Source organism: Camelus dromedarius, chromosome 10 (genome assembly GCF_036321535.1).
Source record: "Camelus dromedarius isolate mCamDro1 chromosome 10, mCamDro1.pat, whole genome shotgun sequence".
NCBI classification, from domain to species: domain Eukaryota; kingdom Metazoa; phylum Chordata; class Mammalia; order Artiodactyla; family Camelidae; genus Camelus; species Camelus dromedarius.
Genome location: NC_087445.1, coordinates 19,096,311 through 19,112,054, shown reverse-complemented (window position 1 = coordinate 19,112,054; position 15,744 = coordinate 19,096,311). Strand labels below are relative to the sequence as shown.

The window sequence follows — 15,744 nt, the reverse complement described above, 5'->3', positions numbered from 1 at the left end:
AATTAGACCTCCAAGTTGGAGAAATCACACAGGTTATTGACTATGTGAGTCTTGAGTTCAGGGGTGAGGGCAGGGCTGGAAATATAAATTCAGGAATCATCAGCATATCAACTACACTTAAAATCATAATGCTGGATGAGATCATCTAGGAAATGAGTAAAGACAGAGAAAAGGTCAGAGGACTGAGCCCTGGAGCACTTCAACACTTAGAAATTGGGGGAGATGAAGAGGGAACCAATAAAGCAGGTGGACGATTAGTGATCAGTGATATAGGGAGCAAACCAAGAGAAAACAGAATTTTAAAAGCTATCTTAAAAATTGAGGGAAGAAAATGTTTCAAGAAAGAAGCAACCAATTGTGTGAAATGCTGCTGTGAGATTGCAAAAGTTGGAGACTGAGAATTAAGCATTAGACTGGGCCTCTTGAAAGTCATTGGTGACCATGAAGGAACTGTTTTGTAGGGACAAATGCCAGGTTATAGAAGAATCTAGAGAGAGTAGAAGGAGATGAACTGAAGTCATCAAGTATAAGCTACTCTTTTAAATGAATTCTGATGTATAGGAAGCAGTGGAATGGGGCAATAGCTGGAGAGTTTCTTCTTTTAAGATGGTAGATGCTGTAGTATGTTCACAAGGTAAGAGGACTAATACAAGTACAGAAGGAAAAATCTGTGATGCAGCAGAGAGAAGGACGATTAGGTAAGAAGGAACCAGTGGAAGGTGTGGCCCTACCTAGAAGTGTAGCAAGTCATGATTTGTAATTATTTCACGTTGACCAATTAAAGAATACATTGAATGCACTATATTCCATTTAGGAAGAACAAGATTGGCCAATATGTTTTAGGAAAATTTACTGTCAAATGGCTTTATGAAATACCAGTTTAAGGAACAGTTTACAACTATCTGAAAAACTTGGCTCTTATTCTTAAAGAATGAGTCATTCTCAGAGTGCTGAATAGCTAAGATTGTATTATATTTCAAACGCAAATATTTATGAATGCAAATGTAGCTTATATTTGCAAAGCTTCTATGATATTTATAAAAACTTTGAATGTATGAAATGTGTATAGTGAAAATATCTATATCCTCTTCAAAATGTAAATATAGCAGTCAATTATTATTTTCTACTTTATCTCAAGATTCTTACGTGAAAAAAAATTCTGTGAATATTTGAATTGAGCATACCTTCCTTCAGATCCGCAAATATAATTATTTTCTTTTAGTTCAATTTTATAGCCTACGTTTATTTATTTTAATTGAGGTGTAGTTGATATATAACATTATATTAGTTTCATATGTACTATAACCAACATTTAAAATTTTATTTTATAGATGTATGTAGTGAAAATTTTTTTATCTACAATTTGAAAGTAGTAAATTGCTGTTTTGGTGAGCAGAGAAGAAAGAAATGTCTTAGTTCCAGCTGCTATAACAAAAATACCATAGACCAGGTGGCTTAAACAACAGAAATTTATTTTTCACTGTTACAAAGGCTGGGAAACCCTAGATCAAGGTGACAGCGGATCTGGTGCTGGTGGGGGCCTGATCCTAAGTTTGTGGGTGGCTGCCTTCTCCTTGTATCTTCCCATGGCAGAGAGCAGAGAGGAAGCAAGCTCTCTAGTCTCTCTTCTTATAAGGACACTAATTCCATTCACGAGGGCTCCACCTTGTGACCTCACAAAGGCCCCACATTTGGAGTTGAGATTTCAGCATATGAATATGGGAGGAGATACAGACATTCAGTCCATAGCAGAGAATAATATAAAGGGCTCTTGTATCCCCACCACTCAGTATGAGAAATGACACCATGACCACGCTCCCCGTACAGCGCTCCTCAGTTCCATTCAGATCCTTCCCTGCCTCTGCTAAGTAACCTGAGGAGATGGAAGGAAAGCCATTACTACAGTTCTTTCACTTTACCCTAAAATTCTACATGGATGTTTTAAGATCTGGAGTCACTGCCAGAGGTTCTTATTAGTTGATGAATAAGCAAAAAGATTGGTTTCTTGCTCTACCATAAACTCTCATACTTCTTTTCCATCTGTATCACAGGGTTCGAGACATGTTGACTGATGAGGTCACCAAAGCAGCTGCAAAGTAAGATCCATTTATTCTCTTACCAGAAATTTTCTAAAAACGTTTTTTTTTCCCTTCACCAATACATTTTCTCCTTTTCAGGCATCTCATACCTTTAACGATCTTAAAGGACTTTTGAGTTATATTTTTAAAAATCAGTTGTTACTCTTTCTCATATTCTTACTACATGTTTTTCTGTGAAAATACAGAGGAACCAGTTCAGACACATAACTTTTACATCCAGGTTGCACCGACATTGTACACCTAACAAAATGCCCCGTACTTTGGCTTAGATTTGAAAGACTGTGATTTAGTACAAGAGGGGAAAAAAAAGAAATCTTTGATAATGTGAATGAATTACAGGGATTTTGTAAATAGATGGTTAAATCTCAACTGTGAGCTAGTAAATAAATCACAGTGCCTCCTTTCATTCTCTTGATGTTATTGGGTCCAGGATATCTAAATATTGAATTTTTTAATACTAAAAATGCATACGAAGACCCAGTAAAAAGGCAATTTTGTCATATCCTTATGGTTTTTTTTTTTTTTTAACAAAAATAACCTGAGTATTACTACCTTGAGGCTTTTTATTTTTAACCCAGCTCTCACTAAGAAAATGATACCCTAGTAAGCTTGCTTGAGCAACCTCTTCAGGTCCCTTTGTTAGCAAGCTGACTAATTGTTCCTGGTGATAAGTGACATGTACCTCTCCTTTTCACCATTAACTTTAGGTGCCACCATTTCTGTTTGACTTCCTTTCTTCATGTCCAGCAAATAACATAAATATACCTTTGACCTAGAGGATTTCATATGTACTGAAAGTCCGTATTACCTGGAAATACTTACAGTATAGTTTATCCCTGTCGTGTCCCAGACCTTCTGTAGCTAAATAGATTTTGCCTTAAAAAAACAAAACAAAAACAAAAACATGATCTACCTTAGAGTTCACTTTCCACCAGCAATGTCTTAAACAGATACTTCACTGGAAAATCTGACCTCAGTACCTGATCACTACTCAGCCGCGGGTCTTCTGAATAAAGGGACATAGAAGTGGTAATCCTCTCCTGAACGCCTCAATTCTGTGAGAGGCACTGGGAAATATCTGTTGACATATCTGTTTACAAAATGAAAGGAAAAATACAGAGAGGCTTCTATAGAGACTCATTGGTGTCTGCTTATCTAGTTTGGTGGATTGCAGACACGATGGGAGAGTGTTCAGCTGCTTATTGGAGGGGAGGAGGTGCTGGGGTGGGGGATTGCCTTTGACCTTTACCTTTTACAGTTTGTTCTATTATATAGTCTACTTACATCCTGTTAAAAACAGTGCTCTGACATTTGCAACAAAAAAGTTTGAATGCTGAAGAAACTAGCAGCTTTCTATTAAAACAAAGTATAATTTTGCCCTTCTGGAAGCTTTTGCAGATTCCATTCTAAAATTTTATTTCAGTAAGACTTTAATCTTCAGATTTGCATAGCATCATTTCATGACTAATACCTAAGAAGAGTGTGTTCACATTCTCAGTGGTATGGAGTAAAAATAATTTATGTTCTCATGGTATTACCTTTTCATCAAAAATTTCAAAGTATTTTATAGACCTCATCTTATTACAGCAATTCTGACAATGCTAGGCATGACAGCAAGTGAGCAAGAGATAGTTGGTCCAGAGGCTGAGAGATTAATGATGGAGCAGGGGAAAAATCACTTTGCTGCCTTCTCTTTACTTTTCCCCACTGGCTTCCTCCAATCATGTGAGGACCCCACCACCATCTCCTGCCAGCTTAGCCTTCTGTTCCTTGGACCATGGCTGCCAGAGGCTGGTTGGGCCAATGTAGGGTTTATTTTGTTCTGAGCCATAAATTAAATGTAGGAAGTAAAATACAAGTCAGAGGATTAGACTGATTTGCTCACTTGAGAGCATTTTTAAAGCATCAGGGATAGGGCTAAGGGAGAATCAGAACACAGATAAACCCTGGTGATTGATGTAAGTTTATTTTCATTGTTAATAATTAAATAGATTTGAACGTGAAGGTAATAATCCCCAAAGGATTGGGTCACTTCGCTAATATGTAATGTAATACTTTGTCCCTAAGAAAGCATCATTGTAGCTTGGCCTTCCTTGAGCTTTTTAATTAAGCTAATGGAATCTGTTTGTTTCAAAGGACAATTTAATTAAAATGTCAGTGGTGTTGCCTAGATAAATACTGTACTGATGCTGACATGTTATTATGCAAATTAGTCACTACTGCTTGACTGGTAAGGGATGGCTAATTGATCAACGAGGTGAAGAGTTTTTGCTGAACCAATTGTAGGATTTCACCTGGCCGGCTCCTCCTTGGAGTTGTCTCACTATGTACAGTGTCTTCTCTCCATAAGTCACTGTGCGAGGCATGTGGGGAATGTAAAGATTATCAGTAGCCAGTCACTGTACCTTTATGAAACGTTGTAGTGTAACTTGGTCTAAGCATCCATTGTGTGACCGTGGTTTAATTTTTTTCTGTCCAAAGATTAATGTCCAAGAGTGCGTTTAGTCTGCACCCAAAGGTCTAATTACTGGTAGCTTTAAATATGTTTTCCATTTTACAAGAAGAATACATGCTCAAGAATGCCAAGACCAGTGGCACTTCTGAAATAAAGTCATTTGGGGCACTGTTTTAAAACTGAGGCTAAATTCTCTTTCAGAATTTTAGGGTTAAAAATATTTTTTATGTCATCTTAACTAATATTCTTGTTTTAAAGGGTTTGATACCCAATTTCTGGTGGCTAAGAATTTCTACAGGGTGATAAAAACCGAGGAAATTCTCAGATCATTGAGAATTTAAAACCTTTTTTTTTTTTTTAATCTAACTTCAGGGATTCATGACCACTTCGTAACAGAATAGATATTCTCAGCTAATGGAAAGAGAGAATATTAGGAATAAAGGATTTAAATTTGGTTTTGTTACATGATTTTCTGGCTAGGACACCTAGGAGTGACCACATCTTGCCTTGCTTCCTGGTGTTTTATTATTAGCTATTGGAGTTCCCAGTAATCGTTATTGCAAAGCTGCTTCAAACTCAAGTTTTTCTTCCTGTTATGTCCCCTGTCCCATTCCTCAATATAAATGTTGGTCTTATCAACATATGGCAGCCCTCATAGAGGAATGGATTCCCGAAGGGGTGAAGAAAATAACCAAGTGTGCAGAGCAAACCTTCACTGAGTTTAACCATCCCAAGGTGGGAGAGAGAGAAGGGAGGAGGAAATGGATGAATCCATAGATGGAGGAACTTGATAATGGCAGATCCTAAGTTCAGTTCTTACCAAGTGGAAACAAAAATACAAGAACACAGGTGTATACTAATGCTTTGATACCCACTAACTCACATGTTCAGTCATGACCGTGGCTTAGGGCTGGAGGCACTAGGCTTGTATGGTGAACAGGGTTGTAAGTCTTCCTCATCCGAGACATTGGTTCTGTTCCTGCACAGGGGTAAACAGGGAGTAATCCTTGGACATGTGCACTGATTGGAATTCAGATCTCAAGTCCAGGTTTGGGGAAACATTCTCTCTGTTTATGGGAACCCTCAGTTGTAGGACTGAGAACTGAGCTATCTGATGGTAAGAGTGCTGTGTTGCTCGAGTCCTGTTATGACAGAGTTGGCAAGCCAAGAGGATCTCCTCAATGTCCCATTGGGGATTTTATTCTATAGGATCACTTTGGAATTATGGAATAATACTACCTGTACATTTTTCAAGCAGTAAGTATATTTAAAAGTTTCAGTTTTCTTGATACCAAATTTGGAAGTCAAACTTAAGATTTTATTGCCAATATTAGAAAACCACTGTTTGGATGATATAAAGGGGCCACTTTCAAACCCAGTAATTTAAAAACAGGCCTTGTTTGCTTCTTATCTAGGGTCTCTAAATTATGTTACAGTCTGATTTTAAGATTGCTGGCTTTGGCATGTTAAAAAAAAAAAAAGAAGGGGGAAATATTCATGACAGAGGAAAGCTCCCAGTGTGTCGAGTTGCTAGTAAAGGATGCCATCTGAAGCGGTTCACTAGAAACTAGTTCCACACACCGGTGCTTTCGAAGAGCCAGAAAGCCAGCTGCGTTCTGCTGGGCTTATTCACAGAACTGTCCCTGGTTGTGTTTTCCAACAGCTCAGTACATTTGTATTGGCCAAAGATGACACTGAAGAAGCTTGGGATATGTCGGGTCAAATGATAAAACAAAAATTTTAGAAAGAAAGAGCTTAGATATATGAGCTTGGATTTTTATGTTACCAAAAGCGTAATGACCAGACATTTATTAGAAAAGTTCAAAATCAGCCCTAGTGTCAGAAGAAGGAAAGAAGCTGCTGGCATCAGGGAACAAACAGACCTGCATTTACGAGGCTCTGTGAAGGGATGGAAGTGCTTATTGACCTCATCTGCCCTCCCTATAATAGCGCCTTCTCTTCTCCTGGTTAATGCCCCTAAATCCTCTCTTGGAATTTTTTTCTTTTTAAACAGAGACAGCCCAGTGGTCAAAGGCAATGCGCTGTTAGCCTTAAGCGGCCTTGCTGTTGTTGTATCCAAACATGAAGCCAGCCTCTCCTCGGACTCTGAGGGGGTCCTGGAGGTGAGTTAAGGGTGTCTAAACCAGTTGGGCTTTGGTTGTGTAACATGTGAAAAGTGAGATGGCTCCTTAAGCCTGGCCCTGAATTTAGGAGGTGGCAGCCTGTGCTTGCAGCACCAAACTGTGCTAACCGATGTGCCTTTACGCTGTAAGCCTAGTGTCCTCTAAAACACTTTGCTGCTTTTCTGTTTTGCTTTCTCCATCACAGTTAAGTGGTCATTTCCATTTGAAGGTACCAATTTTATGCAACAGGGGTTGTCTTTTGTGATTACATCATGGTAACCAATCTTAGGAGGTTAACTAGGCTTACTGAAAGTGAACAATGCTGTCAAAAAATGATAAATAAGCAGTGTTTACTGACTGAAAAAAAAATGTACTTTGCATTTTAATTGTAGATGTCAATGACAAAGTGCCTATTCATTTTTGCAAGGCATTTATTTCTTAATTAAACATGTGGCGAGCTGGCCAATGTTCATTTCCAATGTACTTTTTCAGACAATTCATATCTGTCAAAATAAAAAGGCATGGATTTATTTTTCTTTTAAGCCCCATTATCTGGTAGCTATTATTATAGTCAAGTGGTTGAAAAACACAGGCTTTGGAGTAGGAGAGTCCTATATTTAAATCCTAATACTTGCACTTACTAGCTCCATGGATTACTGTTGGTACTTACCCTTTTGGAGCCTATTTCCCCGTCGGTAAAATGGGGATAACAAGACTTACCAGGTAGGCTTATTGTATAATGGATTAAATGAATTAGTATATGTAAGGCACAGTGGCCAGTAAATACTAAGCACTCAGTAAAGTAACCATTATCATCAGCACATGCTCTTCATCACTTCTTGCTGCAAAAATTGGACTTTATTCAATGCTATTCAGCCTGTCTCTGTCCCCACAGAGTGTCTTATGGACCATTTGCACTCTTTTTTTGTTTTTTTCATGGTGGGGCTTTTTGGTTCTTTTTTGGTGGGTTCTTTTCTGGAAGGAAATGGACTTCCATTTTAATAAAAAAAAAAAAGGAACTAGAAGAATAAGGAATCTGGAAGCTCATGGAATTGAAGGCAAAGCTTAAAAACCAGGTTAGGGGAAAAATAGGAACCCAGGTAAGTTGGGGAGTCCGGGCATAGGCACTGATGACCCAAGTCAGCAGACCACCCCTACTGCGGTGGGTCAGCTCCAGTCGATTACTGTCCCTGCATCTTTCACTTAAGATTCAGAATCCCATGGGTTCCGTGCCTGCACCTTGGGCAGGGTAGGACGGGTAGCTTGATTGAGCATTTAACCAAGTTTCAAATGGTGGAAGAGGGAAGTCCCCAAAAGGTGCTCTTACCAGAAAACAGGAGAATAATGCTACAGATGTATTACATATGGGGAAGGGAAGGAGGCCAAGGGATTATTGCATGGAGAATAAAAATGTAGTTAGTTATCATAAGAAAATTTAACTTTGATTAAGCCCAGAATCTTATTTTAAAAATGAGAAAGATAAAAATTTTTTAGAGAGGAAATGTTTCATATCCTTGAAAGAGCCATGGAATACTTGAACAGAGGCAGCACGCTAAGTAGATGGACAACCTAAAAAGTAAACACGCCTTCCTAGAACCCCTTCCCTTTGGTGTCACTTGTGTAGGTAATTCGCCCCAGTCACAGCTTGAGGTCTAGCTCAGGGCTTGAGCTCCAGGTGCTTCTGTTCTTTATTCCCCCACCCTCTGTCCTGTGCTGTAACACATCATGCACAAAACACTGAGAAGCCACACAGCCCCAGAGATGGAGCTTTGCTTTCATTCCTGATGACCTTGCCTTTGGCTATTACTCAGTATAAACTCAAGACCTCGTTGTCTGATTAAAGTTTTCAGATTTCATTCAAATCTGCGTTTAACTCACAACTAAAGATCTTAAGAAGAAAGCCTTGTTTGAGTCAAGGAATTAATTTCAAGGATTCTCAACACTGCATTGACCTTTATAGTTTGCACCACTGTGTGTTACCATGTGAGTTAATGAATTTTTATTTTATTTAGGGGGAGGTAATTAGGTTTATTTATTTATTGTTTTTTTTTTTTTTTAAACAGAGGTACTGGAGATGGAACTCAGGACCTCATGCATGCTAAGCACATGCTCTACCACTGAGCTATAGCCTCTTCCCCCAGTGAATGTTTTTTGATATCCATGGTCATAAGCGATTTTTTAAAACCAAGTTCTCTTGTGACTGAGTTGGGTTTTGTTATTGTTTTATTTTTTGCATTCTCTTTCCTCTTCTTTTCCAAACCAAAGATCATTTATGTTTTCATACTTATTTGGCCAAGCAAATGTTGTGATGATTGTTCAATGATAAATATAGTGATAGTAAGCAGAAATGTTAGAGATGGTGATCAAAATTTTGTAGGCTGCTTTATTGAAATGACAGTCAGAAATGAGAAACTTTGAGTTGCTTTCTCTGCATATCTCTCCTTGTAACCTCCATGTTATCCTCACTGAACATAGGAGAGCTCTGAGGAGCTCTCAGATGTGTTCTGTTTTGCAGCCCCCATCCTCTCACCTCTGCTAAGTCTTGGATGAAAGCTAAGTCTTATTCATGTTGGGGTGCAGGTGAGGATGTAGATTTGTCCCATACCTGTGTATTTCATGCAGTCCTGGCAGATGAAGTTTAGTTTTTCATAATAGTACTTCATTCTTTAATACAGAAAGGGGTTGTACCCTGGATCTAGAAATAATGTTTAACTTTTTTTTTTCTTTTTCCCAGTATCATTTCATGTTTTTCTTCATTTACAGGTTCAACCTAATTTCCTTTCAATGGAAGAGTGGATTTCCATGGTGTTTGATACTCTTCTGGTCATTGTAGATAGCCATTACCAACCCAGAGGACGACTTTTCTCCTGGTTCTATTATGTAAGTTGGGGAAATAAAAAATGATTAGAAAACTCAAGAATTGGTTCATATATCAGTTGTTCACGTGAAATCCATGATATAGTGTAAGTCTTAGCCTGAGCTACGCATTAGATATAAGTCTCAGCCTTGGCTGTACGTTAGAGTCACCTGGGGAACTTTAAATACACATATATTGAAAAAAGAAACACTGATGTGTAGGCCTCACCTCTGATTTAATTGCTCAGGGTTGGGCCCTGGGCATCCGCATTTTGGAACTTTTCTAAGTTATTCTAATATAAAGTCAGCGTCAAAAGTTACAGCTGTAATAAAATAAACATTGGCTGAAGATGGAGGATCCTGAGTTTCTGGTCATAGTTTTTTTTTTTTGTTTTTTGTTTTTTTAATTGATTTTTGATGGGAGGTAATCAGGTTTATTTATTTTAACGGAGGTACAGGGGATTGAACCCAGGACCTCGTGCATGTTAGAAACACACTCTACCACCGAGCTAGGTCTTAGTTTTTTCATTTCAGAGTATGTGATCATGGGCAATTCACATAATCTCTCTGGGCCTTTGTGTCATTATTTTGTAAAATGAGGTGATTGAACAATATAATCTATAGTGAATGTAGCCCCAGCTTCGCCTCTTACTAGTTTTGTGACTGTGGACCTGACACTTAACCTACCACCTTATTTTCCCTACCTGTAAAATGAAGGTAGAAATTAATGCTTTGCCAACTTTATAGAAGATTGTGAGGCTCAAATTATATAATCTATGAGAAAATGTTGTGAAAATGTAAAATGCTCTATAAATACAAAGTAATATAGTTGCTCATAAAAAAGCACCTGTTCCTTAGTCATTCTCTTTCTTCATGCTTATATCCTAAGATTTGAAGCAAATTTGAAGAAGACACGTTTTTGGTTTAGGTTTCATTTCCCCTTTTTTGGCTGTAGTGCATGCTTTATTTCTGCATCTGCATGAATTTATTTTGATTCTATTTTATCACTATCCATTGCTTAGGGAATTATAGTGATCATGGGACAATCAGCTGAGTGGCAGAGGATTATAGTTGATTTGAATAAAAATATAACACAGGTCCTGACTGTTGCTAAGATCACGAATTTAGCCTGAAACTTCATTTCCTTAGGTCTTCTTTGTACAACATTTTGTGTGCCTCTGTCCTCCTGCCCTTAGGAGGACCTGGTATGTATTCATTTGGGGCTGAGGGTCCGGAACTTGATTTTTGACTGTACTTGAGGACAAAACAATGACTTACCAGATAGCACAGAATTAAACTGGAAGACAGATTTTGCTCATAGAAGTAACTTCCTTTATGATTTGTTGTCTGTCACAAGTGTTCTTATTTCTGATGCTGGATGAAAAACTTGTTAGCTTATATGGAGGTCTTTGTGGTAGCAATCTGGTTCAGGTAGTCGGCAGGACAGGATATTGTATTAGATTCCTAATCATGCTGCTTAGTTCCTGCAAACCAGTAAAAATAACGTCTTTACTAACCAGCTCAAGGTCGCCTCTTACCTTTGTGATTCTTGCATTATTATGCTTTTTCAAAGCCCTGTTTCAAAAGCCACTTCCTTTATTTCCCTTGTCCTAGCAGCTGGGTCATTTTGATTAGTATTGTCATTATAATAGTGTTATATTAACTTAAAGAATACCTCAGCACACGTTTCCTTTTTATCCTTAAAGTACTAGAGTTAGCAAACGAGCATAGAATTAAAAACACTTTTTAATGTGTTTTGACTGCAAGGGACAACACAGCCTTTATGGTATGTCTGAAAATTTGAAGTGGATAATAGTGAGGAATGATAAATGGGCTTTCTTCCGCACTTGAGCCCTATTTATAAATGTATATAATGTCTGGTGGAGCTCTCTAACACGGGATTCTTATAGAAGCTGTTCATATTCAGCTGCCCTGTCATTTTATTAGGGCTGTTATTCATTCCTTTTCCCATAATTAATATAGGAGGGAGCATATAGAGCTCTCCGTTTCATTTTGAATAGCTGGTTATTGCTTTGTAACCAGAGGCTTTTAGGATTTCAACTTCCTTTTTAATTAAAAGGAATTAACCCCCTGTAGGAAATAATCCATCTACTGGGAAGTGTTCCCACCAAGAATTTTGGGAGATCTGCCAATAGATCCCTGTGCTAAACTTACACTTATCCCTCTGTAACTAAACGTAAACTGCCCCCACCCCAACCCCTTTCCTTTCTCTCCCGGAAAACTCCTGCCTTTCTGGACATTTCTAATGTGGCTTGGTGGTTTCTCCAAGCTTGGATAGCTTCACTTGGGGTTTTTCATTATATACACATGTGGACTTTCAAAACACTGAAATTGTTTCAGGCTTTATTGTGAGGGAATTCACACCCTTTAAAAGGAGACACTTAGAATTTGTTTTTTCAAATTTCAAAGGATATTGTTAGTTAACCGATTGCTTGGTAGCAAATTATTTTACCAAGAGTGAAATGGTAACCTATAGACAAATACGGAAATAGATTTCTTTTTTAACTTTTTTTTTGGTTGACAGGGGTGGATCTAAAAGAAGCTTGTACCGTTGCATGGTGCTTTTGTGAGAGGTGTGCTTCCTTCATGTTTTAAACAAAAGGCCAACCCCCTGTTTTTTTTTTTTTCTTTGGCATGTCCTAGAAATCCTATTCCGGTGAAAGCACAGCTAGTGCCATTGCCCGTTCCACAGCCGCCACGGCTTTGTCTCTCCTTGTGCCAGTTTTCATTATCTCTTGCAAAGAGAAGGTTGAGGAAATCCTGAACATGCTGACTGCCAGGTTACCTGGGAAACCAAGTGCTGATGAGTCTCAAGCCGTGCAGATCCACATGGGCCTTGCTTTGGGGATGTTTCTCTCTCGCTTGTGTGAGGAGAAACTCAGGTACGGTTTATTAACATATTCCTGATTTTCCTCTTTGTGACTTAGGTGAAGAATTTCTCTCTCTCTCTCTCTCTCACATGTGCACGCACCGCCCCCCCCCCCCCCACACACATACATTATATCTGAGCAATCTGTGGTGCTAAACTTTTTGAGATGGGCAAGTTGATCCTTTATTCTCCATTATGAATGAATTCATCTTTCTAAAATACCATCACAGAGATAGTAATGTGATTGATTACCTGAAAATCATTTCATGCTTAGAAAAGCCCTAGATACATTTGTGTAATAGATACAAGAAAAGTCTAATCATACGGTGCTATAAATTTTAAAAAGCTTCCTGGTTTATAAGGGTGAAAATAATTGCTTATTCTTTATTGCTATTACTGTAAAATGAGAGGAAAAGATTGGTGGATAGGGTGGTGTCCCTTACGCCTGAGGGTGCTGGGAATCACCGAATCACCCGAGAACTGCATGTACCCAGATTTAAATACTGCTTTTATCCTGTGCCCTGGCTACATTTTTGTAATCCTTAAAGAGTCTTAATCTGTGCATATTATACTGCGTGCTTTATTTAGTTTGATTGCTCGTTTTTGGACTGCTAGCTTTACTCTTGAATGGAGCTAATAGAATATCAAAGACCCAGGTGGAAAATTCCACTAAATGGGAAAGTTTTCTTGTGCATAAATCTACTTTAGTTTTGTTGCTCATTATGTTTATTCTTTATTTTATAACAGATCTTAGAATTTTATATATCCAGGTTGATTGTGGTGTGGTTCAACATGCATATTTGAGTATCATGAATATTTAGCTGTCACTGACTTGGAGTTTTAGCCCCATTTCTCTGCACTAGAAATAGGGATGGGGGAAGGCATCCTATTATGATGTTAGATGTCCTTAAACTTCCCTGTTCAGCAGAAACTGTCCAAAGGCAAGAAGTGGTGCTGATGTGAATAAACTGAATGACATTATGCCATATTTAGATTTCTGTTTGAAACCAGTGGTTAAGTTTGCATATGTAATTTCCATAGTTTTGTGTAGACACCAATATGTGAAACCTTTATGAGAACTGCTGTTGATCTAGGGAAATATTATATTTCAGATGATCATTTTCAGTTCTTGGAAACATTGGTCAGATGACTGGGAAGACTGGCTTAGTCTTTGAGATCATAAATGAAATGTTTCCAGAATATTTATTTCGTTCTGTTCACCAGCATTAGTATACAGAGACCTGGTTCTGGACACAAACAAAAAGCTGCCCTCTACATGTGAATTGACTGTAACGTATCTTGTGTGTGACAGAACACAAGTATTTTTAATGACTTTTAACTTGAAAGTGATTTTTCTCCTTTTGCTGCTTTGTTACAAATGGCAGTCTCTTCACCATCTGTGTTCATGCTCTTTCTTCAGTTTCTTTTCAAGCTACATGTTTTATAACTAGAAATGAGCCATGGCAATTTAACTCCAGGCAACTCATTTCATCCTATGCTGGCTCTGGCTCCCTTCTTCATTAGTTTAGGATGAGATGCTGCTGGTTTTAGGGCTTGACAAGCTTGTATTTGTGGTTCATTTAATTGTGCTACCTGGAGAAACCTACGGTGATTCACCTAAAGCATTTGTCCCCAGTTCCTAGATTGTCTTCTACCCCATCTATTCTGCTTGGCTGTGCACCTGCAGGAAACCTTGGGGGAGGCTGCCAGGAAGCTCTTCCCAGGGCAGAGTGCCCTCAGAGTAACTGCAAGCTTTACCTTTGCCCTAGTGATCCGGTATCTGATAGCGCTCTCCTCCTTATGCCTGCTGTATTCGTCCTGCAGCCATTAGTGTGATTATCCAGGGTTCCCACCTTCCTGATTTCTTGGAGCAGAGGAATCTGAAATATTTGCCTCTTGGTACTAATAAATATTTCACTAGATAATGACAGTGTCACCAGATAATGACATTTTGGGGTAAAGTTTCTGTTTTTCTAAAATTAAAGTAAATGTTTTGAGGGCTATTGCCTCTGAATAGTCAATAACATCAAATAAGTGGCCCCAAATGGCTCCTTAGGAGAACAGGATTAAGACAATATGTTGGTCTGCAGAATGAAAAATCACCTTATAGAAGAGAATTATGACAATCCGTCCTTTTTTTTTTTGGCTAAGGCTTATGAAAAAGTCTCCTGAATTTAAATTCCCGTCTAGAGTTTATTCAGAAAAGCATCTTATTCCAAAGCTTGCTTCTGTCATAACTCCCAGAGGATACTCGTAGGATGTCTTCGGCATTTGTTTAGGATATTTAGGTATATTTTACTCCAGAGAACAACTATAATAGGACATATTTAGTTAAAGCTATTAAAGCTGTGTGTGCCTGTGTGTGCGTGTTTTCTCATTGCAAAATGTAATCCTTCACCTCAGGCAAAACCACTATGGTCTTGGTTGGAGAAGATATTATTTAAAGTGCTCTCTGGCTGGCTGGCATTCCTGGGGCTGCATTCCACTCAGCATGGTCTGAGGCAGTGGCAGGAGAGGTGACATATAGGGACCCCTTGATAATAAAGTGTCAGTGATGAAACCCACAACTCTGCCTGAAAAAACAGACACAGAGCTACCTTTTAAGTTTTATTTTCCCCTAGAAGTCAAAGTTCTCACCAAGACTATCACAAAAACCACATCAATTACTGTATAAAGGCAGAAAAAAATACAGGGCTGGGTTTTTTTTCCTCCTTAAAATAAAAATTAAAAAATAGAATAGAACTTAAAACCTCAACATTTGAGACATGAAATCAGAAGCAATAGTCTTTGCAAGAAAGATTTGGAATGATTATTGATAATATCAACTTAATGGGCTAGTAAATATTCTGAAGAAAATCACTGTAGCCTTCTTAGAAATATTTTTTTTTAGAATTCTGAGCTTGGTTTTAATTTTTCTGTGATTTAAAATTTTAATGAACTGAGAAAATGCAAAAGTAGCAGTTTTAGGGTTTATTGGTTTGCAAGTGATTATAATGTTCAGAAACCCAATTATTGAATAAATTCTCTGACTGGTTTTCTCTGTCTACAAAATATGTGTGAATCATCAATACTGTTAATTGTTCCTTACATTTTTTTTAAAGAAATGCATTTTCAATAAAATATTGAGAGCAAAATATTACATAGTAAATACTTTTAGACAGTTGAATGATTTAAAATAATTCGTTTTTCCCTCTTGGTCTTTACCCAGTGATGTATCTGGTCAACAGATGAACCTTCTGGTGATGAAGTCTTTGGATGCCCTAGAAAATTGCTGCTTTGACACTAGTCTTGAATACAAGTATGTTTATTCCATTTCCTCTC

At 38.0% G+C, this 15,744-nt stretch overlaps 1 protein-coding gene across 8 annotated transcripts in view; it reads left to right on the top strand.

Annotated features, from left to right (window-relative positions):
- FOCAD (focadhesin) overlaps window positions 1–15,744 on the top strand; it is a 234,736-nt gene that overhangs the window by 175,948 nt on the left and 43,044 nt on the right. For all 8 annotated transcript variants that reach the window (XM_031449632.2, XM_064490168.1, XM_031449629.2 and 5 more), the window contains 5 exons: window positions 2,052–2,096; window positions 6,569–6,677; window positions 9,441–9,557; window positions 12,198–12,436; window positions 15,632–15,721. In XM_031449632.2, coding sequence (XP_031305492.2) covers window positions 2,052–2,096; window positions 6,569–6,677; window positions 9,441–9,557; window positions 12,198–12,436; window positions 15,632–15,721 — 600 coding nt within the window. The remainder of the gene's footprint in view (window positions 1–2,051; window positions 2,097–6,568; window positions 6,678–9,440; window positions 9,558–12,197; window positions 12,437–15,631; window positions 15,722–15,744) is intronic.